At 43.9% G+C, this 17463-nt stretch overlaps 1 protein-coding gene across 1 annotated transcript in view; it reads left to right on the top strand.

Moving 5' to 3' along the window:
- Positions 1–17463, top strand: part of gpc5a (glypican 5a) — a gene marked incomplete at its 3' end in the record, with an annotated part of 77216 nt that overhangs the window by 21492 nt on the left and 38261 nt on the right. Inside the window, exons 2-3 of the mRNA XM_055913316.1 lie at positions 6630–7165; positions 7307–7465. Coding sequence (XP_055769291.1) covers positions 6630–7165; positions 7307–7465 — 695 coding nt within the window. The remainder of the gene's footprint in view (positions 1–6629; positions 7166–7306; positions 7466–17463) is intronic.

Here is a 17463-nt window from a genome sequence, read left to right as displayed (position 1 = left end):
GTCACCAGACTCCTACATCAACCCTAACCTCTCCTCTCCTCTCCCTAGTCACTAGACTCCTACATCAACTCTAACCTCACCTCACCTCTCCCCAGTCACCAGACTCCTACATCAACCCTAACCTCACCTCTCCTCTCCCCAGTCACCAGACTCCTACATCAACCCTAACCTCACCTCACCTCTCCCCAGTCACCAGACTCCTACATCAACCCTAACCTCACCTCACCTCTCCCCAGTCACCAGACTCCTACATCAACCCTAACCTCTCCTCTCCTCTCCCTAGTCACTAGACTCCTACATCAACTCTAACCTCACCTCTCCTCTCCCCAGTCACTAGACTCCTACATCAACCCTAACCTCACCTCTCCCCAGTCACCAGACTCCTACATCAACCCTAACCTCACCTCACCTCTCCCCAGTCACCAGACTCCTACATCAACCCTAATCTCACCTCTCCTCTCCCCAGTCACCAGACTCCTACATCAACCCTCACCTCACCTCTCCCCTCCCCAGTCACCAGACTCCTACATCAACCCTAACCTCACCTCTCCTCTCCCTAGTCACTAGACTCCTACATCAACTCTAACCTCACCTCACCTCTCCCCAGTCACCAGACTCCTACATCAACCCTAACCTCACCTCTCCTCTCCCCAGTCACCAGACTCCTACATCAACCCTAACCTCACCTCTCCCCAGTCACCAGACTCCTACATCAACCCTAACCTCACCTCTCCTCTCCCCAGTCACCAGACTCCTACATCAACCCTAACCTCTCCTCTCCCCTCCCTAGTCACCAGACTCCTACATCAACCCTAACCTCACCTCTCCTCTCCCCAGTCACCAGACTCCTACATCAAACCTCACCTCTCCTCTCCCCAGTCACCAGACTCCTACATCAACCCTAACCTCTCCTCTCCTCTCCCCAGTCACCAGACTCCTACATCAACCCTAACCTCTCCTCTCCTCTCCCCAGTCACCAGACTCCTACATCAACCCTAACCTCCCCTCTCCTCTCCCCAGTCACCAGACTCCTACATCAACCCTCACCTCTCCTCTCCCCAGTCACCAGACTCCTACATCAACCCTAACCTCTCCTCTCCCCAGTCACCAGACTCCTACATCAACCCTAACCTCTCCTCTCCTCTCCCCAGTCACCAGACTCCTACATCAACCCTAACCTCCCCTCTCCCCAGTCACCAGACTCCTACATCAACCCTAACCTCTCCTCTCCCCAGTCACCAGACTCCTACATCAACCCTAACCTCCCCTCTCCTCTCCCCAGTCACCAGACTCCTACATCAACCCTCACCTCTCCTCTCCCCAGTCACCAGACTCCTACATCAACCCTAACCTCTCCTCTCCCCAGTCACCAGACTCCTACATCAACCCTAACCTCTCCTCTCCTCTCCCCAGTCACCAGACTCCTACATCAACCCTAACCTCCCCTCTCCCCAGTCACCAGACTCCTACATCAACCCTAACCTCTCCTCTCCCCAGTCACCAGACTCCTACATCAACCCTAACCTCTCCTCTCCCTAGTCACCAGACTCCTACATCAACCCTAACCTCTCCTCTCCCCAGTCACCAGACTCCTACATCAACCCTAACCTCTCCTCTCCCCAGTCACCAGACTCCTACATCAACCCTAACCTCTCCTCTCCCCAGTCACCAGACTCCTACATCAACCCTAACCTCTCCTCTCCCTAGTCACCAGACTCCTACATCAACCCTAACCTCACCTCTCCCCAGTCACCAGACTCCTACATCAACCCTAACCTCACCTCTCCTCTCCCTAGTCACCAGACTCCTACATCAACCCTAACCTCTCCTCTCCCCAGTCACCAGACTCCTACATCAACCCTAACCTCTCCTCTCCTCTCCCCAGTCACCAGACTCCTACATCAACCCTAACCTCACCTCTCCTCTCCCCAGTCACCAGACTCCTACATCAACCCTAACCTCACCTCACCTCTCCCCAGTCACCAGACTCCTACATCAACCCTAATCTCACCTCTCCTCTCCCCAGTCACCAGACTCCTACATCAACCCTCACCTCACCTCTCCCCTCCCCAGTCACCAGACTCCTACATCAACCCTAACCTCACCTCTCCTCTCCCTAGTCACTAGACTCCTACATCAACTCTAACCTCACCTCACCTCTCCCCAGTCACCAGACTCCTACATCAACCCTAACCTCACCTCTCCTCTCCCCAGTCACCAGACTCCTACATCAACCCTAACCTCACCTCTCCCCAGTCACCAGACTCCTACATCAACCCTAACCTCACCTCTCCTCTCCCCAGTCACCAGACTCCTACATCAACCCTAACCTCTCCTCTCCCCTCCCTAGTCACCAGACTCCTACATCAACCCTAACCTCACCTCTCCTCTCCCCAGTCACCAGACTCCTACATCAAACCTCACCTCTCCTCTCCCCAGTCACCAGACTCCTACATCAACCCTAACCTCTCCTCTCCTCTCCCCAGTCACCAGACTCCTACATCAACCCTAACCTCTCCTCTCCTCTCCCCAGTCACCAGACTCCTACATCAACCCTAACCTCCCCTCTCCTCTCCCCAGTCACCAGACTCCTACATCAACCCTCACCTCTCCTCTCCCCAGTCACCAGACTCCTACATCAACCCTAACCTCTCCTCTCCCCAGTCACCAGACTCCTACATCAACCCTAACCTCTCCTCTCCTCTCCCCAGTCACCAGACTCCTACATCAACCCTAACCTCCCCTCTCCCCAGTCACCAGACTCCTACATCAACCCTAACCTCTCCTCTCCCCAGTCACCAGACTCCTACATCAACCCTAACCTCCCCTCTCCTCTCCCCAGTCACCAGACTCCTACATCAACCCTCACCTCTCCTCTCCCCAGTCACCAGACTCCTACATCAACCCTAACCTCTCCTCTCCCCAGTCACCAGACTCCTACATCAACCCTAACCTCTCCTCTCCTCTCCCCAGTCACCAGACTCCTACATCAACCCTAACCTCCCCTCTCCCCAGTCACCAGACTCCTACATCAACCCTAACCTCTCCTCTCCCCAGTCACCAGACTCCTACATCAACTCTAACCTCACCTCACCTCTCCCCAGTCACCAGACTCCTACATCAACCCTAACCTCACCTCTCCTCTCCCCAGTCACCAGACTCCTACATCAACCCTAACCTCACCTCTCCCCAGTCACCAGACTCCTACATCAACCCTAACCTCACCTCTCCTCTCCCCAGTCACCAGACTCCTACATCAACCCTAACCTCTCCTCTCCCCTCCCTAGTCACCAGACTCCTACATCAACCCTAACCTCACCTCTCCTCTCCCCAGTCACCAGACTCCTACATCAAACCTCACCTCTCCTCTCCCCAGTCACCAGACTCCTACATCAACCCTAACCTCTCCTCTCCTCTCCCCAGTCACCAGACTCCTACATCAACCCTAACCTCTCCTCTCCTCTCCCCAGTCACCAGACTCCTACATCAACCCTAACCTCCCCTCTCCTCTCCCCAGTCACCAGACTCCTACATCAACCCTCACCTCTCCTCTCCCCAGTCACCAGACTCCTACATCAACCCTAACCTCTCCTCTCCCCAGTCACCAGACTCCTACATCAACCCTAACCTCTCCTCTCCTCTCCCCAGTCACCAGACTCCTACATCAACCCTAACCTCCCCTCTCCCCAGTCACCAGACTCCTACATCAACCCTAACCTCTCCTCTCCCCAGTCACCAGACTCCTACATCAACCCTAACCTCCCCTCTCCTCTCCCCAGTCACCAGACTCCTACATCAACCCTCACCTCTCCTCTCCCCAGTCACCAGACTCCTACATCAACCCTAACCTCTCCTCTCCCCAGTCACCAGACTCCTACATCAACCCTAACCTCTCCTCTCCTCTCCCCAGTCACCAGACTCCTACATCAACCCTAACCTCCCCTCTCCCCAGTCACCAGACTCCTACATCAACCCTAACCTCTCCTCTCCCCAGTCACCAGACTCCTACATCAACCCTAACCTCTCCTCTCCCTAGTCACCAGACTCCTACATCAACCCTAACCTCTCCTCTCCCCAGTCACCAGACTCCTACATCAACCCTAACCTCTCCTCTCCCCAGTCACCAGACTCCTACATCAACCCTCTCCTCTCCCCAGTCACCAGACTCCTACATCAACCCTAACCTCTCCTCTCCCTAGTCACCAGACTCCTACATCAACCCTAACCTCACCTCTCCCCAGTCACCAGACTCCTACATCAACCCTAACCTCACCTCTCCTCTCCCTAGTCACCAGACTCCTACATCAACCCTAACCTCTCCTCTCCCCAGTCACCAGACTCCTACATCAACCCTAACCTCTCCTCTCCTCTCCCCAGTCACCAGACTCCTACATCAACCCTAACCTCTCCTCTCCTCTCCCCAGTCACCAGACTCCTACATCAACCCTAACCTCTCCTCTCCTCTCCCCGGTCACCAGACTCAGAGATCAGATGCTGTTAATCCCCTTTAATCAGACAGATCCCTTTCTCTCAACCTGGCACCCAGAGCTGTCACATCACCCCCCCAGTGCTGGGTGTTTGCCGGTTCGGAGGGTACCTAGGCTCCGGCACGTCTCCTTCCAACCCCACTCAGTCCCTCTCTCTAAACTACCTACCCTCACCACTGGCTCTCTCTCAGCTCTACAGCTCAGCACCCTGCTCTCTGCTTCACCTCTACAGCAGAGTTACAGCACCACAGCCCCATGACAGACACATGGTGTGGGATACTAGTTCGTCCCAGCCTGGGCTCTGGGGAAAGGAGAGACTACCCTCTGGTCACGTCCTAGCTCGTCCCATCCTGGGCCCTGGGGGAAGGAGAGACTACCCTCTGGTCACGTCCTAGCTCGTCCCATCCTGGGCCCTGGGGGAAGGAGAGACTACCCTCTGGTCACGTCCTAGCTCGTCCCATCCTGGGGGAAGGAGAGACTACCCTCTGGTCACGTCCTAGCTCGTCCCAGCCTGGGCCCTGGGGGAAGGAGAGACTACCCTCTGGTCACGTCCTAGCTCGTCCCATCCTGGGGGAAGGAGAGACTACCCTCTGGTCACGTCCTAGCTCGTCCCAGCCTGGAGGAAGGAGAGACTACCCTCTGGTCACGTCCTAGCTCGTCCCAGCCTGGGGGAAGGAGAGACTACCCTCTGGTCACGTCCTAGCTCGTCCCATCCTGGAGGAAGGAGAGACTACCCTCTGGTCACGTCCTAGCTCGTCCCATCCTGGAGGAAGGAGAGACTACCCTCTGGTCACGTCCTAGCTCGTCCCAGCCTGTGGGAAGGAGAGACCACCCTCTGGTCACGTCCTAGCTCGTCCCATCCTGGAGGAAGGAGAGACTACCCTCTGGTCACGTCCTAGCTCGTCCCATCCTGGGGGAAGGAGAGACTACCCTCTGGTCACGTCCTAGCTCGTCCCATCCTGGAGGAAGGAGAGACTACCCTCTGGTCACGTCCTAGCTCGTCCCAGCCTGGAGGAAGGAGAGACTACCCTCTGGTCACGTCCTAGCTCGGGTCTAAACCTCCTGTCCTACTACGCCCCAGAAACCCGTTCAATCCCTCCCCCCTCTCCTCCTGTAGAAACCCTCTTTCTTTCTCTCTCTCTCTCCCTCCATCCCCCTCTGCCTCTCTCTCTCTCTCTCACTCCATCCCCCTCTCTCTCTCTCTCTCCTTCCCTCCATTCCCCTCTGCATCTCTCTCTCCTTCCCTCCATCCCCCTCTGCCTCTCTCTCTCAATTCAATTCAATTCAAGGGGCTTTATTGGCATGGGAAACTTGTGTTAACATTGCTAAAGCAAGTGAGGTAGATAATATACAAAAGTGAAATAAACAATACAAATTAACAGTGAACATTACACTCACAGAAGTTTCAAAAGAATAAAGACATTACAAATGTCATATTATATCTGTATACAGTGTTGTAACAATGTACAAATGGTTAAAGTACACATGTGAAATTAAATAAACATAAATATGGGTTGTATTTACAATGGTGTTTGTTCTTCACTGGTTGCCCTTTTCTGGTGGCAACAGGTCACAAATATTGCTGCTGTGATGGAACACTGTGGAATTTCTCCCAGTAGATATGGGAGTTTATCAAGATTGGGTTTGTTTTCAAATTTTTTGTGGATCTGTAATCTGAGGGAAATATATGTCTCTAATATGGTCATACATCTACCTCTCTCTCTCTCTCTCTCTCTCTCTCTCTCTCTCTCTCTCTCTCTCTCTCTCTCTCTCTCTCTCTCTCTCTCTCTCTCTCTCTCTCTCTCGCTCTCTCTCTCGCTCTCTCTCTCTCTCTCTCTCGCTCTCTCTCTCTCTCTCTCTCTCTCTCTCTCTCCTCCCCCTCTGCCTCCATCCCCCTCTCCCCCTCTGCCTCACCTCCTCCATCCCCCTTTCCCTCCACCCCCTCTCCCCCTCTGCCTCTCTCCCTCCATCCCCCTGTCCCCATCTGCCTCTCTCCCTCCACCCCCCTCTCCCCCTCTGCCTCTCTCTCTCTCTCTCTCTCTCTCTCCCTCCATCCCCCTCTCCCTCCACCCCCCTCTCCCCCTTTCTCTCTCTCTCTCCCTCCTCCCCCCTCTCCCCCTCTGCCTCTCTCTCCTCCTGTAGAAACCTTTGAGTCTCTGATGAAGGCATCAGAGAACCACACCAACCTGCTCCTCCAGGCGTCGTACCGTAACATGGCTGGGGAGGCGTCAGGTCTGGTGAGAGAGTTGTTCACTGACGTCGGCCTCTTCCTCCTTGGCTCCGAACTCAACGTCGATGACATCACCAGCCGCTTCTTCGACGCTCTCTTCCCATTGGTCTACAACCACCTCATCAACCCCAGCCTCAGCCGCGTCACCCCCGGTTACGCCGAGTGCGTCCGCTCCGCCCGCCGCGATTTGACCCCGTTCGGCGCCGCTCCAGGAGTCCTGGCCGATCGGATCGGGAGGTCGGGGGTCGGGGGTCGTGTGCTGTTACAGGCTCTACACCTCGGCATAGAGGTGATCAACATCACGGATCACCTGGCGTTTAGCAGGGAGTGTCGTAGAGCTCTGCTCAGGATGCAGTACTGCCCCCACTGCCACGGACTCACCCTGTCTCAGCCCTGTATGGGCTACTGTCTCAACGTGATGCGCGGCTGTCTGGCTAGCGCGGCTGAGGTAACCCTGGCTTTGTTGTTTTACACATGATAATAATACCACTATATATTATACTATTATACTATTATGTTACTCTATATATTCTTCTGCTTGTTATCTATTCATCCCTCTTTATTGCTTCTTGTTTCATTTTGATTTGAGGTGGACCCCCATTGGAGAGAATTCGTGAGGTCGTTAGAGGGGCTGTCGGCACGCATGCACGGAACTCAGGACCTGGAGCAAGTGCTGCTGGGAGTTCACGACGTCGTCCACGATGCTGTCGCACATGCTCAGAAGAACGGGCCACACCTCTCTGCACAGGTGAGGTGTTTGGTGACGCGTTGTCGTGCCCCGTTGGATTGGCATCGTCAGGATGTTCAGAGTGCATTTTAGAAATGAATAGAATAACATCCTTATAAACCAACCAGTCTCCAGACTAAGTGAATAACATCCTTATAAAACCAACCAGTCACCAGACTAAGTGGATAACATCCTTATTAAACCAACCAGTCACCAGACTAAGTGAATAACATCCTTATAAAACCAACCAGACTAAGTGAATAACATCCTTATAAAACCAACCAGACTAAGTGAATAACATCCTTATAAACCAACCAGTCACCAGACTAAGTGAATAACATCCTTATAAAACCAACCAGACTAAGTGAATAACATCCTTATAAAACCAACCAGACTAAGTGAATAACATCCTTATAAAACCAACCAGTCACCAGACTAAGTGAATAACATCCTTATAAACCAACCAGACTAAGTGAATAACATCCTTATAAAACCAACCAGTCACCAGACTAAGTGAATAACATCCTTATAAACCAACCAGACTAAGTGAATAACATCCTTATAAACCAACCAGTCACCAGACTAAGTGAATAACATCCTTATAAAACCAACCAGTCACCAGACTAAGTGAATAACATCCTTATAAACCAACCAGACTAAGTGAATAACATCCTTATAAAACCAACCAGACTAAGTGAATAACATCCTTATAAAACCAACCAGTCACCAGACTAAGTGAATAACATCCTTATAAAACCAACCAGACTAAGTGAATAACATCCTTATAAACCAACCAGTCACCAGACTAAGTGAATAACATCCTTATAAAACCAACCAGTCACCAGACTAAGTGAATAACATCCTTATAAAACCAACCAGTCACCAGACTAAGTGGATAACATCCTTATAAAACCAACCAGACTAAGTGAATAACATCCTTATAAACCAACCAGACTAAGTGAATAACATCCTTATTAAACCAACCAGTCACCAGACTAAGTGGATAACATCCTTATAAAACCAACCAGACTAAGTGAATAACATCCTTATAAACCAACCAGACTAAGTGAATAACATCCTTATTAAACCAACCAGTCACCAGACTAAGTGAATAACATCCTTATAAAACCAACCAGTCACCAGACTAAGTGAATAACATCCTTATAAACCAACCAGACTAAGTGAATAACATCCTTATAAAACCAACCAGACTAAGTGAATAACATCCTTATAAAACCAACCAGTCACCAGACTAAGTGAATAACATCCTTATAAACCAACCAGACTAAGTGAATAACATCCTTATTAAACCAACCAGTCACCAGACTAAGTGAATAACATCCTTATAAAACCAACCAGTCACCAGACTAAGTGAATAACATCCTTATAAAACCAACCAGACTAAGTGAATAACATCCTTATAAAACCAACCAGTCACCAGACTAAGTGAATAACATCCTTATAAACCAACCAGACTAAGTGAATAACATCCTTATTAAACCAACCAGTCACCAGACTAAGTGAATAACATCCTTATAAAACCAACCAGTCACCAGACTAAGTGAATAACATCCTTATAAAACCAACCAGACTAAGTGAATAACATCCTTATAAAACCAACCAGTCACCAGACTAAGTGGATAACATCCTTATAAACCAACCAGACTAAGTGAATAACATCCTTATAAACCAACCAGACTAAGTGAATAACATCCTTATTAAACCAACCAGTCACCAGACTAAGTGGATAACATCCTTATAAACCAACCAGACTAAGTGAATAACATCCTTATAAAACCAACCAGACTAAGTGAATAACATCCTTATAAACCAACCAGACTAAGTGAATAACATCCTTATTAAACCAACCAGTCACCAGACTAAGTGAATAACATCCTTATAAAACCAACCAGACTAAGTGAATAACATCCTTATAAACCAACCAGACTAAGTGGATAACATCCTTATAAACCAACCAGTCACCAGACTAAGTGAATAACATCCTTATTAAACCAACCAGTCACCAGACTAAGTGAATAACATCCTTATAAACCAACCAGACTAAGTGAATAACATCCTTATAAACCAACCAGACTAAGTGGATAACATCCTTATAAAACCAACCAGACTAAGTGAATAACATCCTTATAAAACCAACCAGTCACCAGACTAAGTGAATAACATCCTTATAAAACCAACCAGACTAAGTGAATAACATCCTTATAAAACCAACCAGTCACCAGACTAAGTGGATAACATCCTTATAAACCAACCAGACTAAGTGAATAACATCCTTATAAACCAACCAGACTAAGTGAATAACATCCTTATTAAACCAACCAGTCACCAGACTAAGTGAATAACATCCTTATAAACCAACCAAACTAAGTGAATAACATCCTTATAAAACCAAACAGACACCAGACTAAGTGAATAACATCCTTATAAACCAACCAGACTAAGTGGATAACATCCTTATAAAACCAACCAGTCACCAGACTAAGTGAATAACATCCTTATAAACCAACCAGACTAAGTGAATAACATCCTTATAAAACCAACCAGACTAAGTGGATACCATCCTTATAAAACCAACCAGACTAAGTGAATAACATCCTTATAAAACCAACCAGTCACGAGACTAAGTGAATAACATCCTTATTAAACCAACCAGTCACCAGACTAAGTGGATAACATCCTTATAAAACCAACCAGTCACCAGACTAAGTGAATAACATCCTTATAAAACCAACCAGTCACCAGACTAAGTGAATAACATCCTTATAAAACCAACCAGTCACCAGACTAAGTGGATAACATCCTTATAAAACCAACCAGTCACCAGACTAAGTGAATAACATCCTTATAAAACCAACCAGTCACCAGACTAAGTGGATAACATCCTTATAAAACCAACCAGTCACCAGACTAAGTGAATAACATCCTTATAAACCAACCAGTCACCAGACTAAGTGAATAACATCCTTATAAACCAACCAGACTAAGTGAATAACATCCTTATAAAACCAACCAGACTAAGTGAATAACATCCTTATAAAACCAACCAGTCACCAGACTAAGTGAATAACATCCTTATAAAACCAACCAGACTAAGTGAATAACATCCTTATAAAACCAACCAGACTAAGTGAATAACATCCTTATAAAACCAACCAGACTAAGTGAATAACATCCTTATAAACCAACCAGACTAAGTGAATAACATCCTTATAAACCAACCAGACTAAGTGAATAACATCCTTATAAACCAACCAGTCACCAGACTAAGTGAATAACATCCTTATAAAACCAACCAGTCACCAGACTAAGTGAATAACATCCTTATAAACCAACCAGACTAAGTGAATAACATCCTTATAAAACCAACCAGACTAAGTGAATAACATCCTTATAAAACCAACCAGTCACCAGACTAAGTGAATAACATCCTTATAAAACCAACCAGACTAAGTGAATAACATCCTTATAAAACCAACCAGTCACCAGACTAAGTGAATAACATCCTTATAAAACCAACCAGTCACCAGACTAAGTGAATAACATCCTTATAAAACCAACCAGACTAAGTGAATAACATCCTTATAAAACCAACCAGTCACCAGACTAAGTGAATAACATCCTTATAAACCAACCAGTCACCAGACTAAGTGAATAACATCCTTATAAACCAACCAGTCCCAGACTAAGTGAATAACATCCTTATAAAACCAACCAGTCACCAGACTAAGTGAATAACATCCTTATAAAACCAACCAGACTAAGTGAATAACATCCTTATAAAACCAACCAGACTAAGTGAATAACATCCTTATAAACCAACCAGACTAAGTGAATAACATCCTAATAAACCAACCAGACTAAGTGAATAACATCCTTATAAAACCAACCAGACTAAGTGGATACCATCCTTATAAAACCAACCAGACTAAGTGAATAACATCCTTATAAAACCAACCAGTCACGAGACTAAGTGAATAACATCCTTATAAACCAACCAGTCACCAGACTAAGTGAATAACATCCTTATAAACCAACCAGTCACCAGACTAAGTGAATAACATCCTTATAAAACCAACCAGTCACCAGACTAAGTGAATAACATCCTTATAAACCAACCAGTCACCAGACTAAGTGGATAACATCCTTATAAAACCAACCAGTCACCAGACTAAGTGAATAACATCCTTATAAAACCAACCAGTCACCAGACTAAGTGGATAACATCCTTATAAAACCAACCAGTCACCAGACTAAGTGAATAACATCCTTATAAACCAACCAGTCACCAGACTAAGTGAATAACATCCTTATAAACCAACCAGACTAAGTGAATAACATCCTTATAAAACCAACCAGACTAAGTGAATAACATCCTTATAAAACCAACCAGTCACCAGACTAAGTGAATAACATCCTTATAAAACCAACCAGACTAAGTGAATAACATCCTTATAAAACCAACCAGACTAAGTGAATAACGTCCTTATAAAACCAACCAGACTAAGTGAATAACATCCTTATAAACCAACCAGACTAAGTGGATAACATCCTTATAAACCAACCAGACTAAGTGAATAACATCCTTATAAACCAACCAGTCACCAGACTAAGTGGATAACATCCTTATAAAACCAACCAGTCACCAGACTAAGTGAATAACATCCTTATAAACCAACCAGACTAAGTGAATAACATCCTTATAAAACCAACCAGACTAAGTGAATAACATCCTTATAAAACCAACCAGTCACCAGACTAAGTGAATAACGTCCTTATAAAACCAACCAGACTAAGTGAATAACATCCTTATAAAACCAACCAGTCACCAGACTAAGTGGGTAACATCCTTATAAAACCAACCAGTCACCAGACTAAGTGGATAACATCCTTATAAAACCAACCAGACTAAGTGAATAACATCCTTATAAAACCAACCAGTCACCAGACTAAGTGAATAACATCCTTATAAACCAACCAGTCACCAGACTAAGTGGATAACATCCTTATAAACCAACCAGTCTCCAGACTAAGTGAATAACATCCTTATAAAACCAACCAGTCACCAGACTAAGTGAATAACATCCTTATAAAACCAACCAGACTAAGTGAATAACATCCTTATAAAACCAACCAGACTAAGTGAATAACATCCTTATAAACCAACCAGACTAAGTGAATAACATCCTTATAAACCAACCAGACTAAGTGAATAACATCCTTATAAACCAACCAGACTAAGTGAATAACATCCTTATAAAACCAACCAGTCACCAGACTAAGTGAATAACATCCTTATAAAACCAACCAGACTAAGTGAATAACATCCTTATAAACCAACCAGACTAAGTGAATAACATCCTTATAAAACCAACCAGACTAAGTGAATAACATCCTAATAAACCAACCAGACTAAGTGGATAACATCCTTATAAACCAACCAGACTAAGTGAATAACATCCTTATAAAACCAACCAGTCACCAGACTAAGTGAATAACATCCTTATAAAACCAACCAGACTAAGTGAATAACATCCTTATAAACCAACCAGACTAAGTGAATAACATCCTTATAAAACCAACCAGTCACCAGACTAAGTGAATAACATCCTTATAAAACCAACCAGTCACCAGACTAAGTGAATAACATCCTTATAAACCAACCAGACTAAGTGAATAACATCCTTATAAACCAACCAGTCACCAGACTAAGTGAATAACATCCTTATAAACCAACCAGTCACCAGACTAAGTGGGTAACATCCTTATAAAACCAATCAGTCACCAGACTAAGTGAATAACATCCTTATAAAACCAACCAGTCACCAGACTAAGTGGATAACATCCTTATAAAACCAACCAGACTAAGTGGATAACATCCTTATAAAACCAACCAGTCACCAGACTAAGTGAATAACATCCTTATAAAACCAACCAGTCACCAGACTAAGTGAATAACATCCTTATAAAACCAACCAGTCACCAGACTAAGTGAATAACATCCTTATAAAACCAACCAGTCACCAGACTAAGTGAATAACATCCTTATAAAACCAACCAGTCACCAGACTAAGTGAATAACATCCTTATAAAACCAACCAGTCACCAGACTAAGTGGATAACATCCTTATAAAACCAACCAGACTAAGTGGATAACATCCTTATAAAACCAACCAGACTAAGTGAATAACATCCTTATAAACCAACCAGTCACCAGACTAAGTGAATAACGTCCTTATAAAACCAACCAGTCACCAGACTAAGTGAATAACATCCTTATAAAACCAACCAGACTAAGTGAATAACATCCTTATAAAACCAACCAGACTAAGTGAATAACATCCTTATAAACCAACCAGACACCAGACTAAGTGGATAACATCCTTATAAAACCAACCAGTCACCAGACTAAGTGGATAACATCCTTATAAACCAACCAGACACCAGACTAAGTGGATAACATCCTTATAAAACCAACCAGACTAAGTGAATAACATCCTTATAAACCAACCAGACACCAGACTAAGTGGATAACATCCTTATAAACCAACCAGTCACCAGACTAAGTGGATAACATCCTTATAAACCAACCAGTCACCAGACTAAGTGGATAACATCCTTATAAACCAACCAGACACCAGACTAAGTGGATAACATCCTTATAAAACCAACCAGTCACCAGACTAAGTGGATAACATCCTTATAAACCAACCAGTCACCAGACTAAGTGAATAACATCCTTATAAACCAACCAGACTAAGTGATTAACATCCTTATAAAACCAACCAGACTAAGTGAATAACATCCTTATAAAACCAACCAGACTAAGTGAATAACATCCTTATAAAACCAACCAGTCACCAGACTAAGTGAATAACATCCTTATAAAACCAACCAGACTAAGTGAATAACATCCTTATAAACCAACCAGACTAAGTGAATAACGTCCTTATAAACCAACCAGTCACCAGACTAAGTGGATAACATCCTTATAAAACCAACCAGACTAAGTGAATAACATCCTTATAAAACCAACCAGACTAAGTGAATAACATCCTTATAAAACCAACCAGACTAAGTGAATAACATCCTTATAAAACCAACCAGACTAAGTGAATAACATCCTTATAAAACCAACCAGACTAAGTGAATAACATCCTTATAAAACCAACCAGACTAAGTGAATAACATCCTTATAAAACCAACCAGACTAAGTGAATAACATCCTTATAAACCAACCAGTCACCAGACTGAGTGAATAACATCCTTATAAAACCAACCAGACTAAGTGAATAACATCCTTATAAAACCAACCAGTCACCAGACTAAGTGAATAACATCCTTATAAAACCAACCAGACTAAGTGAATAACATCCTTATAAACCAACCAGTCACCAGACTAAGTGAATAACATCCTTATAAACCAACCAGACTAAGTGAATAACATCCTTATAAACCAACCAGACTAAGTGAATAACATCCTTATAAAACCAACCAGACTAAGTGAATAACATCCTTATAAACCAACCAGTCACCAGACTAAGTGAATAACATCCTTATAAACCAACCAGACTAAGTGAATAACATCCTTATAAAACCAACCAGACTAAGTGAATAACATCCTTATAAAACCAACCAGTCACCAGACTAAGTGAATAACATCCTTATAAAACCAACCAGACTAAGTGAATAACATCCTTATAAAACCAACCAGACTAAGTGAATAACGTCCTTATAAAACCAACCAGACTAAGTGAATAACATCCTTATAAACCAACCAGACTAAGTGGATAACATCCTTATAAACCAACCAGACTAAGTGAATAACATCCTTATAAACCAACCAGTCACCAGACTAAGTGGATAACATCCTTATAAAACCAACCAGTCACCAGACTAAGTGAATAACATCCTTATAAACCAACCAGACTAAGTGAATAACATCCTTATAAAACCAACCAGACTAAGTGAATAACATCCTTATAAAACCAACCAGTCACCAGACTAAGTGAATAACGTCCTTATAAAACCAACCAGACTAAGTGAATAACATCCTTATAAAACCAACCAGTCACCAGACTAAGTGGGTAACATCCTTATAAAACCAACCAGTCACCAGACTAAGTGGATAACATCCTTATAAAACCAACCAGACTAAGTGAATAACATCCTTATAAAACCAACCAGTCACCAGACTAAGTGAATAACATCCTTATAAACCAACCAGTCACCAGACTAAGTGGATAACATCCTTATAAACCAACCAGTCTCCAGACTAAGTAAATAACATCCTTATAAAACCAACCAGTCACCAGACTAAGTGAATAACATCCTTATAAAACCAACCAGACTAAGTGAATAACATCCTTATAAAACCAACCAGACTAAGTGAATAACATCCTTATAAAACCAACCAGGCACCAGACTAAGTGAATAACATCCTTATAAAACCAACCAGTCACCAGACTAAGTGAATAACATCCTAATAAACCAACCAGACTAAGTGAATAACATCCTTATAAAACCAACCAGACTAAGTGGATAACATCCTTATAAACCAACCAGACTAAGTGAATAACATCCTTATAAAACCAACCAGACTAAGTGAATAACATCCTAATAAACCAACCAGACTAAGTGGATAACATCCTTATAAACCAACCAGACTAAGTGAATAACATCCTTATAAAACCAACCAGTCACCAGACTAAGTGAATAACATCCTTATAAAACCAACCAGACTAAGTGAATAACATCCTTATAAACCAACCAGACTAAGTGAATAACATCCTTATAAAACCAACCAGTCACCAGACTAAGTGAATAACATCCTTATAAAACCAACCAGTCACCAGACTAAGTGAATAACATCCTTATAAACCAACCAGACTAAGTGAATAACATCCTTATAAACCAACCAGTCACCAGACTAAGTGAATAACATCCTTATAAACCAACCAGTCACCAGACTAAGTGGGTAACATCCTTATAAAACCAATCAGTCACCAGACTAAGTGAATAACATCCTTATAAAACCAACCAGTCACCAGACTAAGTGGATAACATCCTTATAAAACCAACCAGACTAAGTGGATAACATCCTTATAAAACCAACCAGTCACCAGACTAAGTGAATAACATCCTTATAAAACCAACCAGTCACCAGACTAAGTGAATAACATCCTTATAAAACCAACCAGTCACCAGACTAAGTGAATAACATCCTTATAAAACCAACCAGTCACCAGACTAAGTGAATAACATCCTTATAAAACCAACCAGTCACCAGACTAAGTGAATAACATCCTTATAAAACCAACCAGTCACCAGACTAAGTGGATAACATCCTTATAAAACCAACCAGACTAAGTGAATAACATCCTTATAAAACCAACCAGACTAAGTGAATAACATCCTTATAAACCAACCAGTCACCAGACTAAGTGAATAACATCCTTATAAAACCAACCAGTCACCAGACTAAGTGAATAACATCCTTATAAAACCAACCAGACTAAGTGAATAACATCCTTATAAAACCAACCAGACTAAGTGAATAACATCCTTATAAACCAACCAGACACCAGACTAAGTGGATAACATCCTTATAAAACCAACCAGTCACCAGACTAAGTGGATAACATCCTTATAAACCAACCAGACACCAGACTAAGTGGATAACATCCTTATAAAACCAACCAGACTAAGTGAATAACATCCTTATAAACCAACCAGACACCAGACTAAGTGGATAACATCCTTATAAACCAACCAGTCACCAGACTAAGTGGATAACATCCTTATAAACCAACCAGTCACCAGACTAAGTGGATAACATCCTTATAAACCAACCAGACACCAGACTAAGTGGATAACATCCTTATAAAACCAACCAGTCACCAGACTAAGTGGATAACATCCTTATAAACCAACCAGTCACCAGACTAAGTGAATAACATCCTTATAAACCAACCAGACTAAGTGAATAACATCCTTATAAA

This window comes from Salvelinus fontinalis, unplaced genomic scaffold (assembly GCF_029448725.1).
Source record: "Salvelinus fontinalis isolate EN_2023a unplaced genomic scaffold, ASM2944872v1 scaffold_0297, whole genome shotgun sequence".
NCBI lineage: Eukaryota > Metazoa > Chordata > Actinopteri > Salmoniformes > Salmonidae > Salvelinus > Salvelinus fontinalis.
This window is presented reverse-complemented; position numbering and strand designations above follow the sequence as displayed.